At 44.0% G+C, this 20,271-nt stretch overlaps 1 protein-coding gene across 9 annotated transcripts in view; it reads right to left on the reverse strand.

Moving 5' to 3' along the window:
- LOC136840273 (methionyl-tRNA formyltransferase, mitochondrial) overlaps positions 1 to 20,271 on the reverse strand; it is a 117,868-nt gene that overhangs the window by 48,876 nt on the left and 48,721 nt on the right. For 8 of the 9 annotated variants that reach the window (XM_067106937.1, XM_067106934.1, XM_067106936.1 and 5 more), the window contains one exon: positions 11,671 to 11,793. The exons of the other annotated variant lie outside the window; for it this stretch is intronic. In XM_067106937.1, coding sequence (XP_066963038.1) covers positions 11,671 to 11,793 — 123 coding nt within the window. The remainder of the gene's footprint in view (positions 1 to 11,670; positions 11,794 to 20,271) is intronic. 9 annotated transcript variants of the gene reach the window in all.

The following is a 20,271-nucleotide window of genomic DNA, read 5'->3' on the forward strand; positions in this document are numbered from 1 at the left end:
ATATGGCCCTAATGCAAACTTCTGGTTTTGGACCTTTAAATGTGGGTTGTGTGCCTTTTAAATGCCATTTTCTTTCTTTTGGGACCATTTGGCATTAAGACAATAAAATAATTTTCAATTTTTTGTAACCTGAGGGAGTAAACCTCGTTTACAAGTATGTAACCTCTTACGGGTTAATTTACCTGGAAAACCAAAAAGTTCTTCCGAAGGGCAAGGGATGGTCCCATGCCCCTGACTTCATGGGCTCTCACAAGGCCTAACACAAAAAATATTCACTAGAGGAGTTGTATGCTGTTTGGTCACCTAGTGAAGCCAGAGAGAAAAGGTTTCTTGATACTTCCTTGTGTTTACAGTACTACTGAAAAGCATCTGGAACTCTGGCAAAATGGATGTGTGCTTTTTAAATAAGTACTTAATGGTTCACACTGGGCATAAAAACATCTTGTCCAAGTCACCACCAACAGAGTCTTGGAGAAAGGGAATAAAAAAACTCTTGTACCTCCCATTATAAACCAATAAAGCTAGCAGAAGACAGTCTTGAGAGTGAAGTCTCTATCCAAGGCTTCTTGAATGTTTTGTTAAGTATTTGGGTTAGGCTAGGGAGAACAAGAGTCACATCTAACTTGGGAAGGAAAACAACACTGTTCAAAACTCATTAGGGACCTGGCTATAGGCTGAGCAATAGCCTTTCACAGCAGATACTGAGAGATTTTGTTTTGGTAACAAAAAATGAGAAAGTCCGTAATCTAGCAAACATAAATTCTGACCAGAGAGAGAAGCCTAGTAAGACACCAATCACAGAAGATGCCAACTTTCCATGGTACATATTCACAAAACGAATGGTGGAAGTACCCAAATATCTCCTTTTCAATCCTGCAAGAAAAGCCCATTTCTTGCAAGATACGAGATACACTGGACAGTCTCAGCATGTGAAGCTGATGGGAGGGGTCAGTCTGGTGGTACACCGGAACCTGTGGCTGATGAAAGTGATTGGGCCACAAGAGAACCTCTCTCGGTGCCTCAACTACAAGAGACATACGATCAGGAAACCAATTATCATGTGGCCAACAAGGAGCTAAACGGAGAGATCAAGGCCCTGTTGATGACTCAATAAATCAGGCTGAATGGTGCAAAGACAAAAACGCTGAGATTTTCCCAAAGGTGTTGGAATGCATCTTCCAGGCTACCCAGGGACCTGGAACAGGGGAGCAAAACACTGGAAAATTTCTGTTTAGCCATGTGGCAAACAGGTGATCACCAGTGTTCCCCAAATCCAGAAAAGTCTATTTGCTATCTGTCCCTATCACCTGACGCTGACAGCCGAGGTGATCTGCAAAAACATTCTGTCTGCCTGGAATGTACCGGGCACATAGCTCAATGGCATTGTGAACAGGCCGCTTCAGCACCTGCTTTGTCAAATGACAGAGAGAGAGGAAGGGACTCTCTCTCTCTCCCTGTTAACACATCCCACTATGACATACCACCTGTTACTGGAATGCCTGTAGGGCTAGCAACACCTTGTGTCTGAAAACAGGCACATTTCTGGAGGGGGAGACCTCAGTGGAGCTCCCACCAAGAGGCTCCTGTCATCTAGCCATAATGTGAGGTCCCCTCTGATCTATCAGCTCAAAGGAATGAGCTAAAAGAAAGATCACCTGGGTGACCAGTGCTGCTTCACTTGCCACTAGAGCATGTGCAGGTGGAGATGCCTGTGCAGAATGAGCTCCTCCAATGGCAACATGCCAAACCCAAGCTAACTGTTCCTGTCAGGATAGGAACTGTGCTACTAACTCCCTAAACTTACCATCAGAAGAGTCAGACAGGAAAGCACTTGCTGCTGCTGTATCTATAAGGATGGTCAGGTAATTTGCATGCTACCAAGGGATGAGGTCTGACTTCTCCCAGTTTTCCATGACCCCTAGTTCATGGCAAAATGAGAGGAGGCAGTCTCTGTTCTGGAACAACTGTATCTCAGGAGAGGCCAGAATCATGCAACTGTCCATGTAACACAGCAAGTTGATATCTTGCAAGTGGGCCCAAGATGGAACCAATATAAACAGAAAGTGGACAACGGGGGGGTTGTCACCAGTGTGAAGCCCAAAACTTTGAACTGGTACAGTCCCATTACGGGCAATGCAGAGGTACTCCATGGGTTTTGACGGAGGGGTACTTGAAAGTATGCATTCTTCAGAGCTATTGAAAATAAGAAGTAGCCCTCTCTGATGAAATCTAACCCTGAACATCCTGAAACGAGCCTGAGAGAGAAACTCATTCAGAGGTGGAGATCAGTGATTGGTCTCTGACCACTAGTTGCCTTTTCCACCTGTAGGAGATAACTCAAAACCAGAAATCAGTCCTCTCTGACTTCTAAAGTGCCCTTCTCCATCATCTCCTCCACCTCCACTGACAGGTAAACATTTTGGAAAATCTGGAGCATACATCTGGAACAACAGCATGTGAGAGTACAGGTTGAGAGGCAGTCCTTGAAGGGAGTCTGGTAGCTGTTCCAGAGAACTGACTACTCAGAGTTCTGTCACACTGACAGGCATCCCCCTACTCAAAGCAGCTGAGGAGGAGGATTTCCAGCCTCAACATCCACTTCCTGTCTTCTTCCCCCTCCCTCCTTTCTTGGCAATGGGTGGGGGAAGAGGGCAAAAAGACTGGGAAGGCTTCCCACTCTTTCTAGAGGAAGAAGATGGGCCTGGTGGTATGGGTTTAGGAGGAACAGGCTTTCTCCCTACCCCTGACCCTTAAGGCTTTGGTGCAAAGATTAAGTTGCAGTTAACCTTGAAACCATAGGAGGGTTTGAAGGCAACAGCCCATTGAATTAAAGAATCTTGGTACTCTGATCTCTCAACCACCAACTTCATGCTACTCTTTGGGAAGGGTAACGTGAGCCCATTACCAGACTGGTCTGAAGAACAATACTAATTATGCCAAATTTGCCTAAAAAACATACTATTGATGCCAAATTTCCCTAAAAAACAGAGATAGGGCCACATCTCTGTTCTTGAGGACAAAGTCCCCCTGGCACTCTGTTTTGAGATTAAAGTCCTCCTGACCAAGTCTGATAACGCGCTCAACCAACAGTCAAATCACAAGACAGCCTGGAAAGAAGCCATGGTGATCGGCTCCATGGCCAAGGAGATTGAGCCGGTACTGGCTCAAGGCAAGAGGGGGATCTATTGCAAGCAAACCCACTCGCTGAGCGGTGATGATCTGTGGATCAGGGGTGAGCTGAGCAGGTTGGAGGTATTGGTTCAACCAGGTGTATTTCTGATGACACACTTTTGGAACAGCTAAGAGCAGCAATCATGTCAAAGATGGAGCAGGCTGTATAAACCTGGCCACTAGCTAATCAGTCACCCCTAGGGGTCTGAGAGTCATTGCCCACTTGAGACTGGAAAGAGCACTCACTTGAAGCCCTACAAGAATTCTTGTGAGAGACCTTCTTGGAAGGAGGAGGAGGAGGAAGAGGAGGAGGAGGAGGAGGAGGGACAGCACTTGTACTTCTCCCCTTTCCTAGCTTGGGTCTTGCTCTCCTCAAACAAGGGAAGAAAAGTTGAGGCAGGTGAAGGAGCTTGAGCATCTCTGATTAGATGTACAGTGTGCCAGAGGGTAAACCTCCTCAGTGGAGGTGGCAGCAGCAGAAGCAGCAGCAAAATCCTCCTTAGCCAAAGTTAAGTGTTCTAGGAATGCAAAGCATGGTGGACACACCAGAATGTTCAAAGTAGACTGCACCTTCTGCAAGCACTTGACTGAAGATACCTGAATACCTGATATTTCAAGTGAATCGGTAGGCGTAGACAGAGATGAGCAGGATACATGGGTTGAGGCCCTGCTAAGGGAGAGCTTAGCATGGGCACCCGACTTGTCATCTAAGGAGTTGGTAAATACCCTTGTTGCTTGTACAACCCCATCCTAACGCACCACAACACAGGAAGGGTTTAAAGGAGTCACCAGAGGAGTATTCCCTTCCAAGAGGTGAGAACTAGTCTTGCCCTACGAGAAAGTGCCCACACAAACCTTCACGTCACTAATGTCTTTGAGCTTTTTTTTCCTCCATTAACCCATTTGCTGCAAGCCTGTTATCGCCACTAGTGACAAAAGCAGTGACCTGCTATTCGTGTAACAGACTAAATTTCTTCCTTTTATATTTGTACTTTGATTCTTTGTTATTTTCATTACTGTTATAATATTACACTGTACTATTATGTTATTATAACATTTTATTATAGTAGAGTAATAAAATATGCAAATGATATGTAGGTAATTATACAAATACTGAATTATGCAGCTTTTACTGGTGATTCCTTTTCCTTATTCAGTATGATAATCTTTATTACAAATTTTGAACACTTGCTCTTGGCCAAAAATTTTGTCTGGAAAAACCTCACAAAAAACTAAAAATAGGCTTGGTATTCTGTAGAAAATGTGAATCTATTATCTCCAATAAAAGTTTGCAGAACACCAAATTTTTACAAAGTGAATCTTCAATGATCTTCCATTTGTAAATGTTATCACATTTTCTTTGTTTACTCAACACCTCTGGTGCTTGACAAATCTGCTTCCTCTGTCATTTCCTCTGATCCATGACCATTTCTGATAAAACCTGAATTCAAAAAATTATCTAAGGTAGTTTTGTCTACAACCACAATGTAATAAACACCATCATATTCACTACTGTCACTATCAGAACTGATAGCTCATTTTCAAATAAAAGCCTCTGTACTACTTCATCATCAAGAGAAACCTCCTCCCTCTATAGCATTTTGACGGTTACTGAAGGTCTAGCCCTTGTCCTGAGATTATCCTGTAAGTTAGAAATCAAATGTTGCCATCTGTTTCTAGAATATAGACAACAGCTCCTAAAAATGACAGGTAAATGCATTATCTATTACAAACTGCCTAATGAGAACCGAAAAAATGATGACTGAGGAGATCAGACCCTCGCAGCGAAAGGGTTAAGAAAAAACTGGACAAAAACACACATAAACCAGCAATTATATAGGGAAAAATACTCAAGTTCAGCAGCAGCCTAGAAGTGACCTAAGCAAGACTTCTACACCATGTGATGGCTGAAGAAAAAAAATGCTTGGTAACATCGAGTGACTAACGGATATTCCCCTATTCACCCCTTGTAACCACCAGTAAACTACCTTGTTGACAAGTTCAGTGACTGTCTATAGCTAGTGCTCAAGGATACTCCACTGTGAACAGCAATGATTTGTACAGTATTTCCAAAGAAACAAATAATATTACTGAAGTTCTTGGCAACAGTCAAGCAAGCCCTGATTCTAGAAATGTGACTCAGTGATCTTGTTAAAATAATGATATCAATACAGTACTATAACAATAATATTAAGGGGGACTAGATACTTTGGCACAAAAATAATTAAAAAAACTGTTGCGAATTAAGGCTTGAAAATTCATATATAAATACTACATGTTATTATTGTTTTTTGTAAGTTTAAATGTCCTCAGTTACGACATCACAACATTATGTTTACTGTTTTCGTTGTAGCGGCCTCAATATTGGGTAAATATAAATGAATTTTTTTCTTTGAATAACTCTAAAGTGTCTAAATGCTTGGTCATAAAAAATTTTCCTTAATTACCCAAATGCTATATACCGTGGCCATGTTATGATATAAGCCCGAATGACATTATAAAATATTAAGTTACAGAGCATTTTTATTCAATATCTTTTTATATTTGGAAATATGACATTTTTATGATAAAGTTTCATATGTACAGTACTTACCAAGTAATTACATAGCTATTGGTTCCTAAACTACGGCAGCTTAAAAATTCAAAATTCACGTGGCGGCGCCTCTATCGTTTGTGTGTAGGTGACAAGGTCCCACCCACTATCTGGGACTCAAAGGAACAAGTCAGCAAAGAGCTCAAATCATTTCATGCTCTAATGTCCATGCAAGGGGATGAGGGTGGGCTCCCATCATGTAATTACTAGGCAAGTATATAAAACTTTATTGTATCATAAAAAAGTCATTTTTATATAAGTAACTTACCAAGTAATTACATAGTTGATTCCACATTGTTAGGAAGTGGGATAGAGCATGGACATATTCTACTCCAAAGTATTAAGTAAGTAATGAATTTGAAATAGAAAGGTTGCTAATATTGAATAAATGTTTGTTGTTTCCTTACCTGTTGAGAGAACTGCTGCAGGCAGGTACTGCCTCTTTGAGGCACTTCTCTCAACTTGTAGTTGGCGTGGCAGTGTAGCCAAGGATCACCCCTACATTAGTGGGAAGTTTGCAGCAAAGGAAGTACACCGTATGCTGACAAAGTTTAAAAGATGCCCTTGCCCTAGGCATAGACCAGAATACAAAAGAACAATACTATCACCTACACCACAGAATTAAAACCATAACCCCAACCATTAAAAATGAAACTGGTGGGTACTCCAAGTACAAAGTACCCCCAGGCTCCCCATAGACTCAAAACCTTAAGTCAAGGCTAGTGGATAGCAAAGGAACAGAGAGTTCCCTATGCCTCCTTTCCCTACACCATGCCAGCCATGGATAAATATTTCATTCTGGCCCAAAAGTGTTACAATTTTCAAACACAGTCTCTATGTCCTTGAGGTAGTGTGAGGCTGGCCTGCTCTCTTCAAGATGGATTTGCATCAAACAGAGCTCTATGTCCTTGAGGTAGTTGACTGTAAGATCGTTGACTGAGAGAGACAAGTTATGTCTAAATGCCAGGGAAGTTGTGACTGCCCTAATTTCGTGGGCCTTAACCTCAACTAAATGAAAGGCTTCTCCCTGGATCTGAGAGTGGACTTCTGATATCAACTCTCTCAGAAAAAAGGAAATGGCATTTTTTGAGAGCGGATGAACCGGGCTTCTGACAGAGCACCAGAGCTTGCTTGAAGGTCCTCTAATCTTTTCCGTCCCATGAAGGTAGTACCTGAGACACCTCACTGGGCAGAGAAGTCTCTCTTCTTCCTCAGGTCCTATGACGTCAATAAGATTCTTGATAACGAAGGATCTAGGCCAGGGCTCGGAAGGATCCTTGTTTTTAGCAAGGAAACCAAGAGAAAGAGAGCAAACTGTGTCCCCTTGCGCAAAACCTACTCTCTTGTCTATCGCCTGTAGCTCACTAATACATTTGGCAGTAGCAAGAGCCACTGAAAAGAGAGTCTTCTTGATGAGATTCCTGAGTGAGACAGAAAGGAGTGGTTCAAACTGAGGACCTGAAAGCCATTTCAGTACAATGACCTGAAAGCCATTTCAGTACAACATCTAAGTTCCAAGAGGCACTGGAAGAACTTTCTTGCTTAGTCATATCAAAAGATTTGATTAAGTCATCAATGTCTTGATTAGAAGACAGAGCCATTCCTCTGTGTTTAAAAATTGAGCTGAGCATCGACCTATACCCTTTGATGGTAGAGGTCGATAATTTCCTGACAGACTTCAGGAATATTAAAAAATCAGCTATTTGACTTATAGATGTCTCAGAAAAAGACGTTATTGCAGCTGCACCACCTTCTAAAGATTGGTAGCACTTAGTAGAAGACACTTGTCTACACCTCACAATCACCTCTGCAGCCTGTCATGAAAAGCCTTTTGCTCTGACGATGCACCTGACAGTCTGAAGTCTGTCAGGGCCAGAGCGGACAACCCTTGGTGAAATCTGAGGAAGTGGGGTTGTCTGAGCAGCGACCATTTTTGTGGAAAAAGTCTTGGATAATCCACCAGGAGCCGAATCAGATCTGGGAACCATTCCTTGTTCAAAAGGGAGCAACTAGGGTCATGGAGGTGCTCTGGTTAGCAGACAACTTGTTGATTGCCTCCCTGATCATCCCAAAGGGAGTGAAGGCATACACATCTAAGCCTGTCCAGTCCAGAAGCATGGCATCCATTGTCCATGCTTGAGGATCCAGGATCAGAGAGCAAAAGAGGAGCAAAAGAGTGGAAGACGGTGATTTCTCGATGTTGTGAAGAGATCTACTGTGGGCTTGTCTCATAGTCTCCATAGATTGTCGCAGACTAACGGGTCTAAGGTCCATTCGGTCGGAAGGACCTGTTTGAGGCAGCTTAGATCGTCCATAATAACATTCACTCTCTCTTGAATGAACCAGGTAATAAGAATGACTTGATTCTCCTCCATCCACAGAAGATTCCTTGCCATCTCATACAGAGAGAAGGAATGAGCACCCCCTGCTTGCAAATGTACGAAAGAACAGTGGCGTTGTCCGCATGCACTAGTATCTTCTTGCCGCAGACTAGATCCGAGAAGGACTGAAGGCCCAAGTGAACTGCTCTCAGTTCCTTCACATTGATGTGAGACTTCTGTTGCAATGTCATCCATGTTCCGGAGACTTCCCAGCCGTCCAGAAGAACACCCCAGCCTAGGTCAGAGGCGTGAATAAAACTGAAGGTCGGGGCTCACTGGAAGAAGAGACTTCATTTCCTGAAGTCTTTCTTCGCAAGACCACCACTGGAGATCCTCTTTGATTTCCAACATAATCGGGAAGATGAAAGAGTCTGGTTGGGTCTTTCTACACCAGTTTGCTTTCAGGGAAAACTGAAGGGGTCTCATGTGCAGCCTGCCTAACCTCACAAACTGCTCTACTGATGCAAGGGTCCCTAGGAGACTCCTCCACTGCACTGCCGAGCAGGAAGGAAGTGCAAGGAACTGACTGACAGTCTGAAGGTAGTTGTCGACTCTTTTGGGCAACAGAAAAGCCAAAAAGTCCAAGAATTCAGTATCATCCCTAAATAGGGAATCTCCTGAGCCAGCGTCATAAGGGATTTCTTCTCGTTTATGAGAATGCCTAACTCCTGTATCAGGCGAAGAGTTCTTCTCAAGTCCCCTGCACACTTCTCCTCTGATGAAGAGCGGAGAAACCAATCTTCCAGTTATAAGCTGATGTTGATTCCCATAAGGTGAAGCCAATTCCCTAGAGGAGCAAGGATTCGTGTGAAAACTTACAGGGCCGTCAACAAACCGAAGCATAGGGCCTGAAACTGTAGTACTCTGCCCTGAAAAATGAAGCGTAGAAATTTCCGTGAGTCCGTAAGAACAGGAACGTGAAAATACACAGCCTGCATATCCAGGGTGACCATCCAGTCCCCCTGCTGCACTGAAGACAAGACTGAGCGAACGGTCTCCATACGAAACTTTGTCTTCAGGAAGAATGCATCCAGGGCACTGACGTCCAGAATGGGCCTCCAGGCCACCGAGGCCTTCAGAACCATGAAAAGACGATGGTACAAACCTTCTGAGTGGCAATCTAGCACCTCTTCCACTGCTCCCTTGATGATCGGGGATTCGACTTCCTGAGAGAGGGTCAAAAACTTTATGGAACCTTCTGAATACGCTGTCAAGGCGATTGACGATGCTACCAAGGGATGAGCTTTTACGAAAGGAATGGCGTAGCCCTCTTTGAGAACCTCGACCACCCAAGGTTCCACTCCTCTGCACTCCCATTCCTTCCAAAAAGGTAGCAGTCTGGCTCCTATTTGGGCATGGAGGACTAACTTCTCATTTCTTGGGGTCAGTCTTGAAGGAAGACTTCTTAATAGACTTCGTAGGAGGTCGCAAGTTTGATCTTGGTCTAGTCTGGGTTTTTGTCTCGCCCCCACAAAAGGGCTGAGGCTGTAAGGGGGTGAATGATCTCGACGTGGAAGGCACAGACTCCCTCAGATGCCTAGCGGACTGTGCTAACAGGTCAGTGGTAGACTTCTTCTGCAAGTCTGAAAGAGTCTCCTTCACTGTGACTTGCGGAAAGAGGTGAGACTTATCTAAAGGAGCAAAAAGTAGAGTTGACTTCTGTGTCGGCGAGACTCCTTTCAAGATGAAAGAGTACCAGAGCTCCCTCTTTTTTAGCACACCCATTGAAAAGAGAGAGGCGAGTTCTGAAAGCTGCAGGAAGGTTGTGGGCTAAACTCCCTGTACCTCTTGACTGTCAGAGGCGATGCATCGCCAATATCCGCAAGTCTCTTGAGCAGGAGCGAAGAAGCTGGGAAGCGATACGAGCGCTTCTTGCCCGGGCTGGATGCTTCCAAATCTGAGGAAAGCCTGAGAACAAACGGCAGGCTCAACAAACCCCACCAGCCTCCCTTGGACCTCCAGTATGTCTTCTCCCCGGTGCGGGGGAGAGGGACAAGGACCTTCATCTAGGAGTGCTGGAGGGACGGACAGCCACCTCCTCAACATTCACAACAATGTCACCTCTCACTGCACTGTCATTAATCACATTTTTCTCCAACAGTGACCTAATAGCAGATCCCAGCTCCATAATGGTATGGGATAATAATCCAAACTTCTGATTGAACCTTGATTCAAGGCTGGCAATGGCATGGAGAGCGGAATCATGGGAACCTGGAACAGGAATAGATGATAAAGTAGGAGGACTTAGAATGGGAGAAACAGGAGGAATTGGAGGAGTAACAGCTATCATCTCCTACATTAGCAAAAGGAGTAGAATCTGTACTGGCCCTATTCTCAGCCCTAAGGGCTGTTTTCCTCTTTCTATCTCAAGTTTTTCTGGATGAGATTTTAAGGTTTTCCATTTTTTATCCTCCCAATCATGACACTCTATGCAAGTATTATCCTTACTACATTCTTGACCCCTACATTTAGTGCATTTAGTATGAGAATCATAAGAAAACTTGGTTAACCTATTTTTACAACCGTCACAACAGAAGCAAATACTGGATGAACTGGAATCAGACATCGTTAACTAAAGCAATTCCTAAAGTTAACCAGAAAAACAATCCACCGATGACTGAAAGCTACAAAACAACAAATTCTGAATACTTCACCAAGATCGGGCAAATAACTATCCGAAAAGCGATGAAGCAGCTGCAGAAAACTCCCGACGGTGATCGGAACCCGGCAGGAAATGAATTGAGCTCTCTGCTGAGCTGTTCCTTTGAGTCCCGGATAGTGGGCGCGACCATGTCACCTACACACAAATGATAGAAGTGCTGCTGCAAGTATTTTGAATTTTTAAGCTGCTGTAGATTAGGAACTAATAGCTATGTAATTACTTGGTAAGTTACTTATATAAAAATCTGCATGTGATTATTCAATTGCCTAAGAAGTATCAACAGAATGCCAAAGTTTCAATAATATAGAACACATATTGGATTTTCTATGAATATTTGACTGGGCAAATATAACTTTCGAGATAATAGCCCTTAAAGTTTAAAGGGGTTCGATAGGGCTGGGTATGGAGTGAATCATGGAGCGATATGCTCTTCCTTTGTCTTTCTGAGGACAACTGAAGTTTCATTTACTGAGTAATTGCCTGTATTCCTATAATCATCAACATAAGAACCAGAGTTGCTAGAAAAGCTGATTCCATACAGTGATCACTTATTTTTACCGGGTAAAATGAGCCTTATGGTTGAGTAAATAGGGACAGTTTTCTCTAGGTAGCAGGCTGGCTGCACCTTACACCCTTAGTGCCACTAGGAGATCCAACATCCCACAAACTTTTCTATGTTTTTGTCGTGTGTCGTAATGTAATCTTGAATGCTTTAGGAAGAAGTTTAGCTTTTTTTAAAATACCCATTTTTTTACCCCAAATGAGCTAGTCCCCCATTAATGCAACAAAACTCTAATTTGATAATGCAGGTGTATTAGCAAATTACTGTACTTTCAAACGAATTAAAGACCTTTCAATATTACCTGTGAGGTTGAATTTCCATTACGGTCACCCCTGTTACTTCATCATTATTCATCACTGCACGTATGATTGGTGCAGCTCCACGCCAGCGAGGCAACAGTGATCCATGAACATTCAGAATGCCCCTAACGGAAAATAAAATTAAAATTTTGCTCTCTGAATGAGAAATCAAAACTGAAAATTAAAAGCCAAAATTCCAATTTGAAAATGAAAAATATATACAGTACTGTACAATGTACAGTATATATTTTTTCACTGAAAGGCCTGTCTTCAAAGGACTTACTGTCATAAACAATTTTAGGCATAAAAATTAGTATTCCAGAACTAATAAAATAACGATTTTTATGATAAAATCAATTTTATAGGTATTTACCCTTTATCATTCGCTTCATCTAAGGTTACTTGCCGTGGGTTCAGCAAGTGTTAAAATTGCAACAATCCTTAACAAAAGCTCCCAATAGTTACCCCGACTCTATGGAGGGTGAGGGTAAGATAAAGAATGTTTTGGTTGTCATTCTTCTCTTAATCTCTTAAGAGGGGAGGAGAGAGGGATCTCAATGATAGAGGGTAAGCGCTGTACCTAAAAAATTTATTTTATCATAAAAATATGACATTTTTATAATATAATAAAGTTTTATATATACTTACCCAGTAATTACTTAGCTAAGAGTTTCTACTCGAACGGCAGTTAGAATTCTGAATTCGCAGTAGCGATTCTTTTGTTTGTATAGGTGACTATGCCCTGCCCACTTTTGGGGTACAAAAAAGGAACAACACCGCCAACAAGACAATTTGTTTATGCAAAAAAAGAGTCCATGCAGGGAGGCAGGTGGGCTCCATCCGTAATTACTGGATAAGTACATATAAAACTTTATTTTATTATAAAAATGTCATTTTTATATATGTAACTTACCCAGTAATTACTTAGCTGATTCCACATTGAAAGGAGGGGAATCATGGACAAAATCTTACTTTAAAATCAGTAAGATAATTAGTTGTTCCTTACCTGATGAGAGAGCTGCTGCAGGTAGATACTGCCTCTGGTGGTGCTCATCTCACCAGTAGCGGCGTGGCAGCATGGCCAGAAGCGCCTCTACTTAAGTGGGACACTTCGCAGCGAAGGAGTATTCCGATGGCTGACGAAGTATAAGGTTAAGCTTTGCGATGAAGGTGTACACCAAAGGCCGCCACAGCATAAATAGTTGCCCCTGCTCTGGGCACAGTACCACAACAATAACAAAAAACAGAACAACAAAGTCACCTATACCATAATTAAACAATGATTTAAAAATAAAAACAAGACCACTACCCAACACTTAATTAACTAGTGGGCACTCCAGGTACATCGTACCCTCCTAGGCTCCCCAAGAACTCCACACCATTTTCAAGGCGAAGAAGAAAGGAAAGGAAGGAAGACTTCCTACACTTCCTCACACATCACTACGCCAGCTATGGACACAGGTCCTAGGGTACTGCAGTTATCATAAATTGTTTCGACATCCCGCAGATAGTGCACTACAAACACCGACTTGCATTTCCAATGTGTTGCCTCCAGGATGGCTGAGAGTGAAAGATTTTGTTTGAACGCTACCGAAGTAGCAACTTCTCTAACCTCGTGCACTTTAACTTTCAAAAGCGTTAAGTCCGTTTCCGCTAATTGAGAGTGTGCCTCAATTATGAGATCCCTCAAGAAAAAAGAAATGGCGTTCTTCGAAAGGGGTCTGGAAGGGTTTTTAACGGAACACCAGGGATTACTAAACTGGCCTCTAATCTTCTCCTTCGATGTAAATAATAACAGAGGGCATGAACAGGACGCAGCACTCTCTCTTCTTCTTCCGTGCCTAGGATATCCGATAAACTCGGAATTGAAAACGAATGGGGCCAGGGATGTGACAGGTTCTCATTTTTAGCTTAAAAACCAAGCAAAAGGGAGCAGACTGCATTATCTTGTGAAAAACCAATCCTTTTGCTTATAGCTTGCAGTTCACTTACTCTCTTAACCATTGCTAAGGCCACCAGAAAGAGAGTTTTCCGAGTCAAATCCCTTAGAGAAGAAGAGCGCATTGTTCAAATCAAGGATTGGAAAGCCACTTATGGACCACATCAAGATTCCAAGAGAAGGAAGCCTCTTTCTTGGACTTGGAGATATTACAAGACTTAATCAGATTGGACAAGTCTAGGCTGTTCGAGATGTCTAGGCCCCTATGACGAAAAACCAAGCTTAGCATACTCTGTAACCTTTTATAGTAGTGACCAACAACCCTTTCAAGGATTTCAAATAGAAAAGGGAGTCTGCTATTTGAGTGATAGAAGTTTTTGAGGAAGAGACTTTATTTCTTCTGCATCAACTCCTAAAACGTGCCCACTTAGCTTTGTAGACGTTACTGGAAGAAATGCGTCTACATTTAGCGATAGCCTCTATTGCTGCTCTAGAAAAGCCTTTCGCTCTAATGAGTCTGTTAGGGCCAGAGAGGATAGTCCTTGATGAAACCTCCTGACATGGGGCTGTCTGAGCAGACTTGGAATTTCGGGAAGGAGCCTCGGAAAATCTATGAGTAGATCGATCAGTTCCAGGAACCACTCCTTCTGTGGCCAGAAGGGCACCACGAGAGTCATCTTTACATTTTGGTGAGATCAAAACTTCCTTAATACTTCCCATATCATTCCGAATGGGGGAAAAGTGTAAAGGTCTAGGTTGGACCAGTCCAGGATCATTGCATCCGTCGCCCAAGCTAGAGGATCCGAAACAGGGAACAAAACAGAGGAGGACGGTAATTCCTGGAAGTTGCAAATAGGTCTATGCTTGGTTGACCCCAAAGTTTCCAAAGGCTGGCACAGACTCGAAGATCTAACGTCCACTCCATGGGTAGAATTTGCTTGTAACGGCTCAGCTTGTCTGCCGGGACATTGCACTTGCCCTGTATGAACCTTGTGACTAATCGTGTCTGGTTCCAATCCGCCCATCATAGCAGATTTCTTGCTACTTCGCAGAGAGAAAAGGAGTGTGTTCCTCCCTGATGTTTGATGCACGCCAGGGCCGTGTTATTGTCCGCATGTACCGTTACAATCTTGCTGTGTACCTGTGTTGCAAAGTGTTGCAGACCTAGATGTATAGCCTTCAACTCTCTCACGTTGATATGCAGTCCTTTTTCTTCTGATGACCACTTCCTCAAGACTTCCAGGTTCCCCAGGAGCGCTCCCCAACCTACATCCGACGCGTCGGAAAAGAAGTCTAGGTCGGGGCTCATCGGAGCGAGTGACTTCCCTTTTGAAAGTCTGTCTGTGGACCTCCACCACCGCAGATCATCCTTTATCTCTGGGGTTATTGGAAAGACATGGTGGTCCTGATGAACTTTTCAATCCCAGCACGCCCTTAAATAGAACTGGAGAGGTCTCATGTGAAGCCTTCCTAGTCTCACAAATTGTTCTAGAGAAGCCAATGCCCCAAAAGACTCATCCACTGGGTGGCAGAGCACGAACGAAGTGAGAGGAAGAGGCCTACTTTCCTCAGACAGTCTACTACTCTCCTGGGTGACGGAAAAGCCCGAAAACTCAGAGAGTCTATCAGAACTCCCAAATAAAGTCTTCTGAGTGGGAGTCATTTGTGACTTCTCGAAGTTGATTGTTAGTCCTAAATCCTGAGTCAAGAGAGGAGTTTTCTTCAAGTTCCTCACGCATTGTATCTTCGTGGGCGAATGAATTAGCCAATCATCTAGGTACAACGAGATACTCACTCCCGCTAAACGTAGCCAACCCGCCAAAGGAGCCAACACTTGAGTGAAAACTTGTGGGGCTGTAGAGGGACCGAAGCAAAGTGCTCGAAATTGAAAAATCTGGTCCTCGAAAACGAAACATAAGTATTTCCTGTAATCCGGATGAATCGGATATGGAAATAAGTGTCCTGCATGTCCAGGGAAACCATCCAATCCCCCTCACGGATGGAAGCCAGAACTGAGTGGATGATTTCCACATTGAATTTCATTTTCTCTACGAAGACGTTCAAGGCACTTAAGTCGAGCACCGGTCTCCAACCTCCTGAAGCTTCGGGAACTACAAGAAGGCAATTGTAAAATCCTTTTGTGTTTGCTTTTCTCACTATTTCTATAACCTTTTTGTTCAGGAGAGATGACACTTCCTTCGACAAAGCCAAGTACTTCTCTGAGCCGATGGAGTAAGCTGTCAATACAATGGGCGTGTCGGTCAATGGTGGATTCTCCTTGAAGGGGTGAAGTATCCCTCCTTTAAAACTTTTACTACCCACTGATCCGCTCCTCTTCTGCACCCATCTCTCCCAAAAGAGACGAAACATGAAGGACTAAATCCTCACTTGCGAGGATGATCTTGCTGAAGATTTCTTGATTGCTCGGGGAACAAATCTAACCGAACCTTGGGACCTGGGGCACACTCTCTGAATCTCTCCACAAAATGGCTTAGGATGTTCGAGCAGAGATGATGGCTAAGCTGAGAATGCAGGTTGATCCTTCTGGCACTTCGTCAACTGAGTCAACAAATTCTGCATTGACTTTTGGTGCAGGCTCGCTGCAATCTCATTTATGGTGGACTGAGGAAACAAATGCTGTTTATCCAGAGGAGAAAACAGTAGAGCCAATTTCTGTGAGGTTGCCACACCCTTCAATGTGAATGAGACCCAGAGTTCATGCTTCTTTAAGACGCCCATGGCATACAGTGCAGCTAATTCATGTGAGCCATCTCTAACGGCTTTATCTGCGCAAGACAGAAAATTATCCAGGTCTGCGAGTTCATTACACAAAAGAGCTGGTTATTGAAGTTTCTTGGCAAGCACTCCTAAACACCAGTCGAGAAAACTCAACACTTCAAAGGCCTTAAAAATACTCTTCAAAAGATGATCCATCTCCTGTGCTGTGAAGAAGGTTTTTGCTAACGCGAGAGCCGATCTCCGTGCCGAGTCAATGAGCGCAGAGAAGTCCCCCTGGGAGGAGGCAGCCACTCCCAGGGAAGGAGCTTCTCCCGTTGCTTACGACAAATACCTCATACGTGAGAGGCAAGAAGGAGGTATGCTAAAACAAGCTCTCCCTTGAACCCTCTTCTCGGAAAGCCAGTCCTCCACAAGTCAAAGAGCTTTCTTCAAAGATTTGGAGAGAACCATCTTTGGTAGTTGAGACAAATCCACAGACTGAGAGCTCATCAAATAAGATGAACCTGGAGAGGACGGAGAGCTTGGAGAGAAAAATTCCGGAAAATGCTGAAGAAGGCACTTGAGGAGAGACGCATACGGTGTCGAAGGTGTATCCTGCTCCTCTTCTTCATCTGCCGAAGTCATCGCAACTAAATCAGGGGCAGCCTGAGCTGTAGGCTTTTGCAAAAGGTTAAGGATGTTATCCAGCTTGCGTTCAATGGTTCAAGAGAGAGGTCCAATGCAGGAGAAGGCTGATCGGAAGTTGCAGGATGCTTGGAGACTCGAGGGGTTTCGAGCGCTATGGGAAGATCGGCAGCTTCAGGGAACTCTGATGAAAAGGAACGTCCGACCACTTCAGGGCGCTTCGCCGTATCAGGGCACTTCGCCGTATCAGGGCGCTTCGCCGCATTGGGGAGCTTCGCCGCATCAGGGCGCCTGGCTGCAATAGGGCGCTTGTCTGCTTCCTGGCGCTCAACAGGACGTTCCGTCGATACTAAATGAGCCGAGGGAACAGGGTGCTTACTAGAAGCCTGATGCTGGCTGCCCGAGAGGAGAATCGGGCTAGAACCTCGTTCCTGGCGCAGGGGAGAGGAGAAACGTTCTGGAGTGTCCCACTTGCTGCACGACGGCTGAGGACTAAAAGAGGGCTCCCTCAATCTCTTGCAAGGGAGATGCAGGGACTGATCCTTACCCGAGAATCGTCTCTTCAGCAAGCAAGATTCATCAGGAAAACTACGAAGACGGCTCTTGCGAGGCGACGACTCCTCAGAACTAAAAGAAAGCTGATGAACTTCCAAGATGCCTTTCCAGTGGCTGTCTCTAGTCACAACCTGGGGTGCAACAGGTTGGACTGAGGGGATGACTGCCCGTGGGCAGACCCAACTGACCACCCTTAGGCTACTGGTATGCCTCCTCCCAGGTAGCGGGGAGTATGGCAGGGACCTGCCCCTAGGAGAATCAGTGGGACAAACAGCCGCCTCCTCCACTGACACTTCACCTTTTGCACTATTTTAAAATTTGTCCATCAGGACACGCATTGATGCCCCTAACTGGGCCACTGTACTTACAACAAGATTTAAGCGTTTCTCAAATTTATTTTCAAGGCTGGCGAAGCGATCGGGTTTGGAAGTGATGGAGCCAGGAGAAGGAGTAGGTGGTCTAGGATAATTAATTGATGCAGGTGGGAAAGGGTTTACAGTTGAAGAACTAACAGATATGTCAGCCTTATCTGATCTGGGAGTTAAAGCCTGACTAGCTACTTTTCTGCTAGCTTTAGCAGCTGCTTTCCTCTTCCTATCTCCTTCTAGCTTCGCTAAATGAGAATTTAAGGTCCTCCATTTCCAAATCTATTGAACAAACCTGACCTCTACAACCAGAACACAGGGTGTGAGAGTTGTTATAGAGGGATGAATAAATTTGTTTTTATTTAGCATTTCCCAACGTTTTGTGAGAGAGAGAGAGAGAGAGAGAGAGAGAGAGAGAGAGAGAGAGAGAGAGAGAGAGAGAGAGAGAGAGAGAGAGAGAGAGAGAGAGAGAGTGAGAGTGTAATTGTCGTTAGTGAGTGCTTCTCTTTGTTGGAAGAGGGATGAGGTCGTTAGGTTGTTTACGGTGCTGTCTGTCTGTGCAAATGTCGAGGGAGTTTTTTTTCGGTTTTGAGAGAGTCTTGAGCTGAGTTCTGTGCAAGGCGGACATTGATGGTAGATTGTTGTATGTTCCGTGAGTCGAGTGTTTTCTGTTGGATGTTATTGTTGTCTGTGCATGTGTCTCTTTCTTTTTGCTGGTTTTTTTTTTTGGTTGGAAGTCTGTTTTCCAGGTTTGTTTGTGTAATTTTGTCTACTGTGTTGGCGACCGTGGACACCCTCAACCATCTCCCAGCAACCGAGGATCATAGTGAGTATTGTATGTGGTTATATGTTCGGTGTATCTGTGTTGTGTATTGTTTTTTGTGTTTTAAAATCTCGCCACATAATATTTGGCGCCCAACATGGGGCTGTTGTAAAATAGCCGTTAGGATTGTTTGTGGTGGGTCAAGTGAGAGTAAGAGGTCAGGATGAGTGAGATAGAGAAACTGAGAGAGGAACTCCGAGTGGCTAGGGAACTCCAGGGCAGGCTGGAGGAGGAGAATGGGAGGCTGAGGAGTGAGAATGAGGAGTTGAGGAGTCAGTTGGAGGAGATGGGGGGAATGCTAAGAAGTGCAAAAGAAGAAATGAAAGGGGAGATGAAAGAGTCAGAAGAGAGAATGGAAGAGAGGGTAGATAAAAGTTGGAGGGAATGATGAAAGGTGTGGAAGAAATGGTGAAAGGTATGTTCAAGGGTGTTTTGGAGAAGGGGCTGTTGGAGGCAGGTTCTCTGGAACGTGTGAAGGGGCAAGAGAGAAAGAAAAGGAGGAAGAAGTGAATGGAAGCGTGAGTGATGAAAGTGATGTGGAAATAGGAAGTAAGAAACGAGAGAATGAAAGGCAGGGTAAGGAAAAGGGGAATGAAAAGCAAGGGAAGGAATGGAGGGAAAGTAAGGATAAGTCAGGGGAAGAAAAAGGGAAGAAGGGAAAGGGAAAGGAAACTGGTAAGAAGGGTAAGGAAGTGGGAAAGGCAGGAAAGAAGGGAGAGGGTGAAGGCAGTAGTGATAGTGAGGTGGATGGAGGTGAGTGGATAAAAGTGGATAAAAAGAGGGGAAGAAGAGTGTAATGAGTAAGATGAATGTAAGTGCAGAAGTGGACTCTTTGTATTCGGAAGAGGGTATGAAAGGACAGAGTGAAAGTAGCGAAAGTGAGAGTGAAAGTGAGAAAGAAGTGAGAAAGGCTATGTATGTGAGGGAGGTACCCGGTGTGAAAAGTATAATGAGTATGGAAGTAGGGATGTGCATAATTTCTTTAGGGAGTATGAAAGGTTTTGTCAGGATAAGTATGGGGAAAGTAAGAGAGTGTGGGCACAAGAATTAGGAGAATATTTGACTGGGTTTTTGCTTGATATGTATAGGGTTATTATGAGTGTGGGGGGATGTTGAGTATGACAAGGTGAAAGCTAGACTAGTTGAGCAAGCGAGGCGTATGAAAGCGAGTGTTAAGTATAAGAGGAAGAATGAATTTGATGAGGCAAGAATGAAAGCTGGGGAAACCTTGTCACTGTATGCTTGTAGGCTGGAGACGTTGGCAAGGAAGAAGTTTGGGGATGATGGGATAGATGAATGTAAGGAGTTAGTACGGAAGTTGTTAGGGACAGTGCCAGATGGAGTTAGAGAATTTGTGAACTTGAAGCGGAAGGAGAAGAAAAAATGGACGAATGAAAGGTTGACTTGGGGAGAAATTTTGGAAATTGTAGAAGATTATGAGCTTGACAGGGTTATAAAAGAGAGCAGAAGTGTAAGTGTAAGGGCTGGGGTAGATGAGAGGGTACCAGAGTTCGGAAGCTTTAGGGATGCAGTGTTGAGGGGCCCAATGAGAATGGCC

The sequence above is a fragment of the Macrobrachium rosenbergii genome, chromosome 7, assembly GCF_040412425.1.
Source record: "Macrobrachium rosenbergii isolate ZJJX-2024 chromosome 7, ASM4041242v1, whole genome shotgun sequence".
NCBI lineage: Eukaryota > Metazoa > Arthropoda > Malacostraca > Decapoda > Palaemonidae > Macrobrachium > Macrobrachium rosenbergii.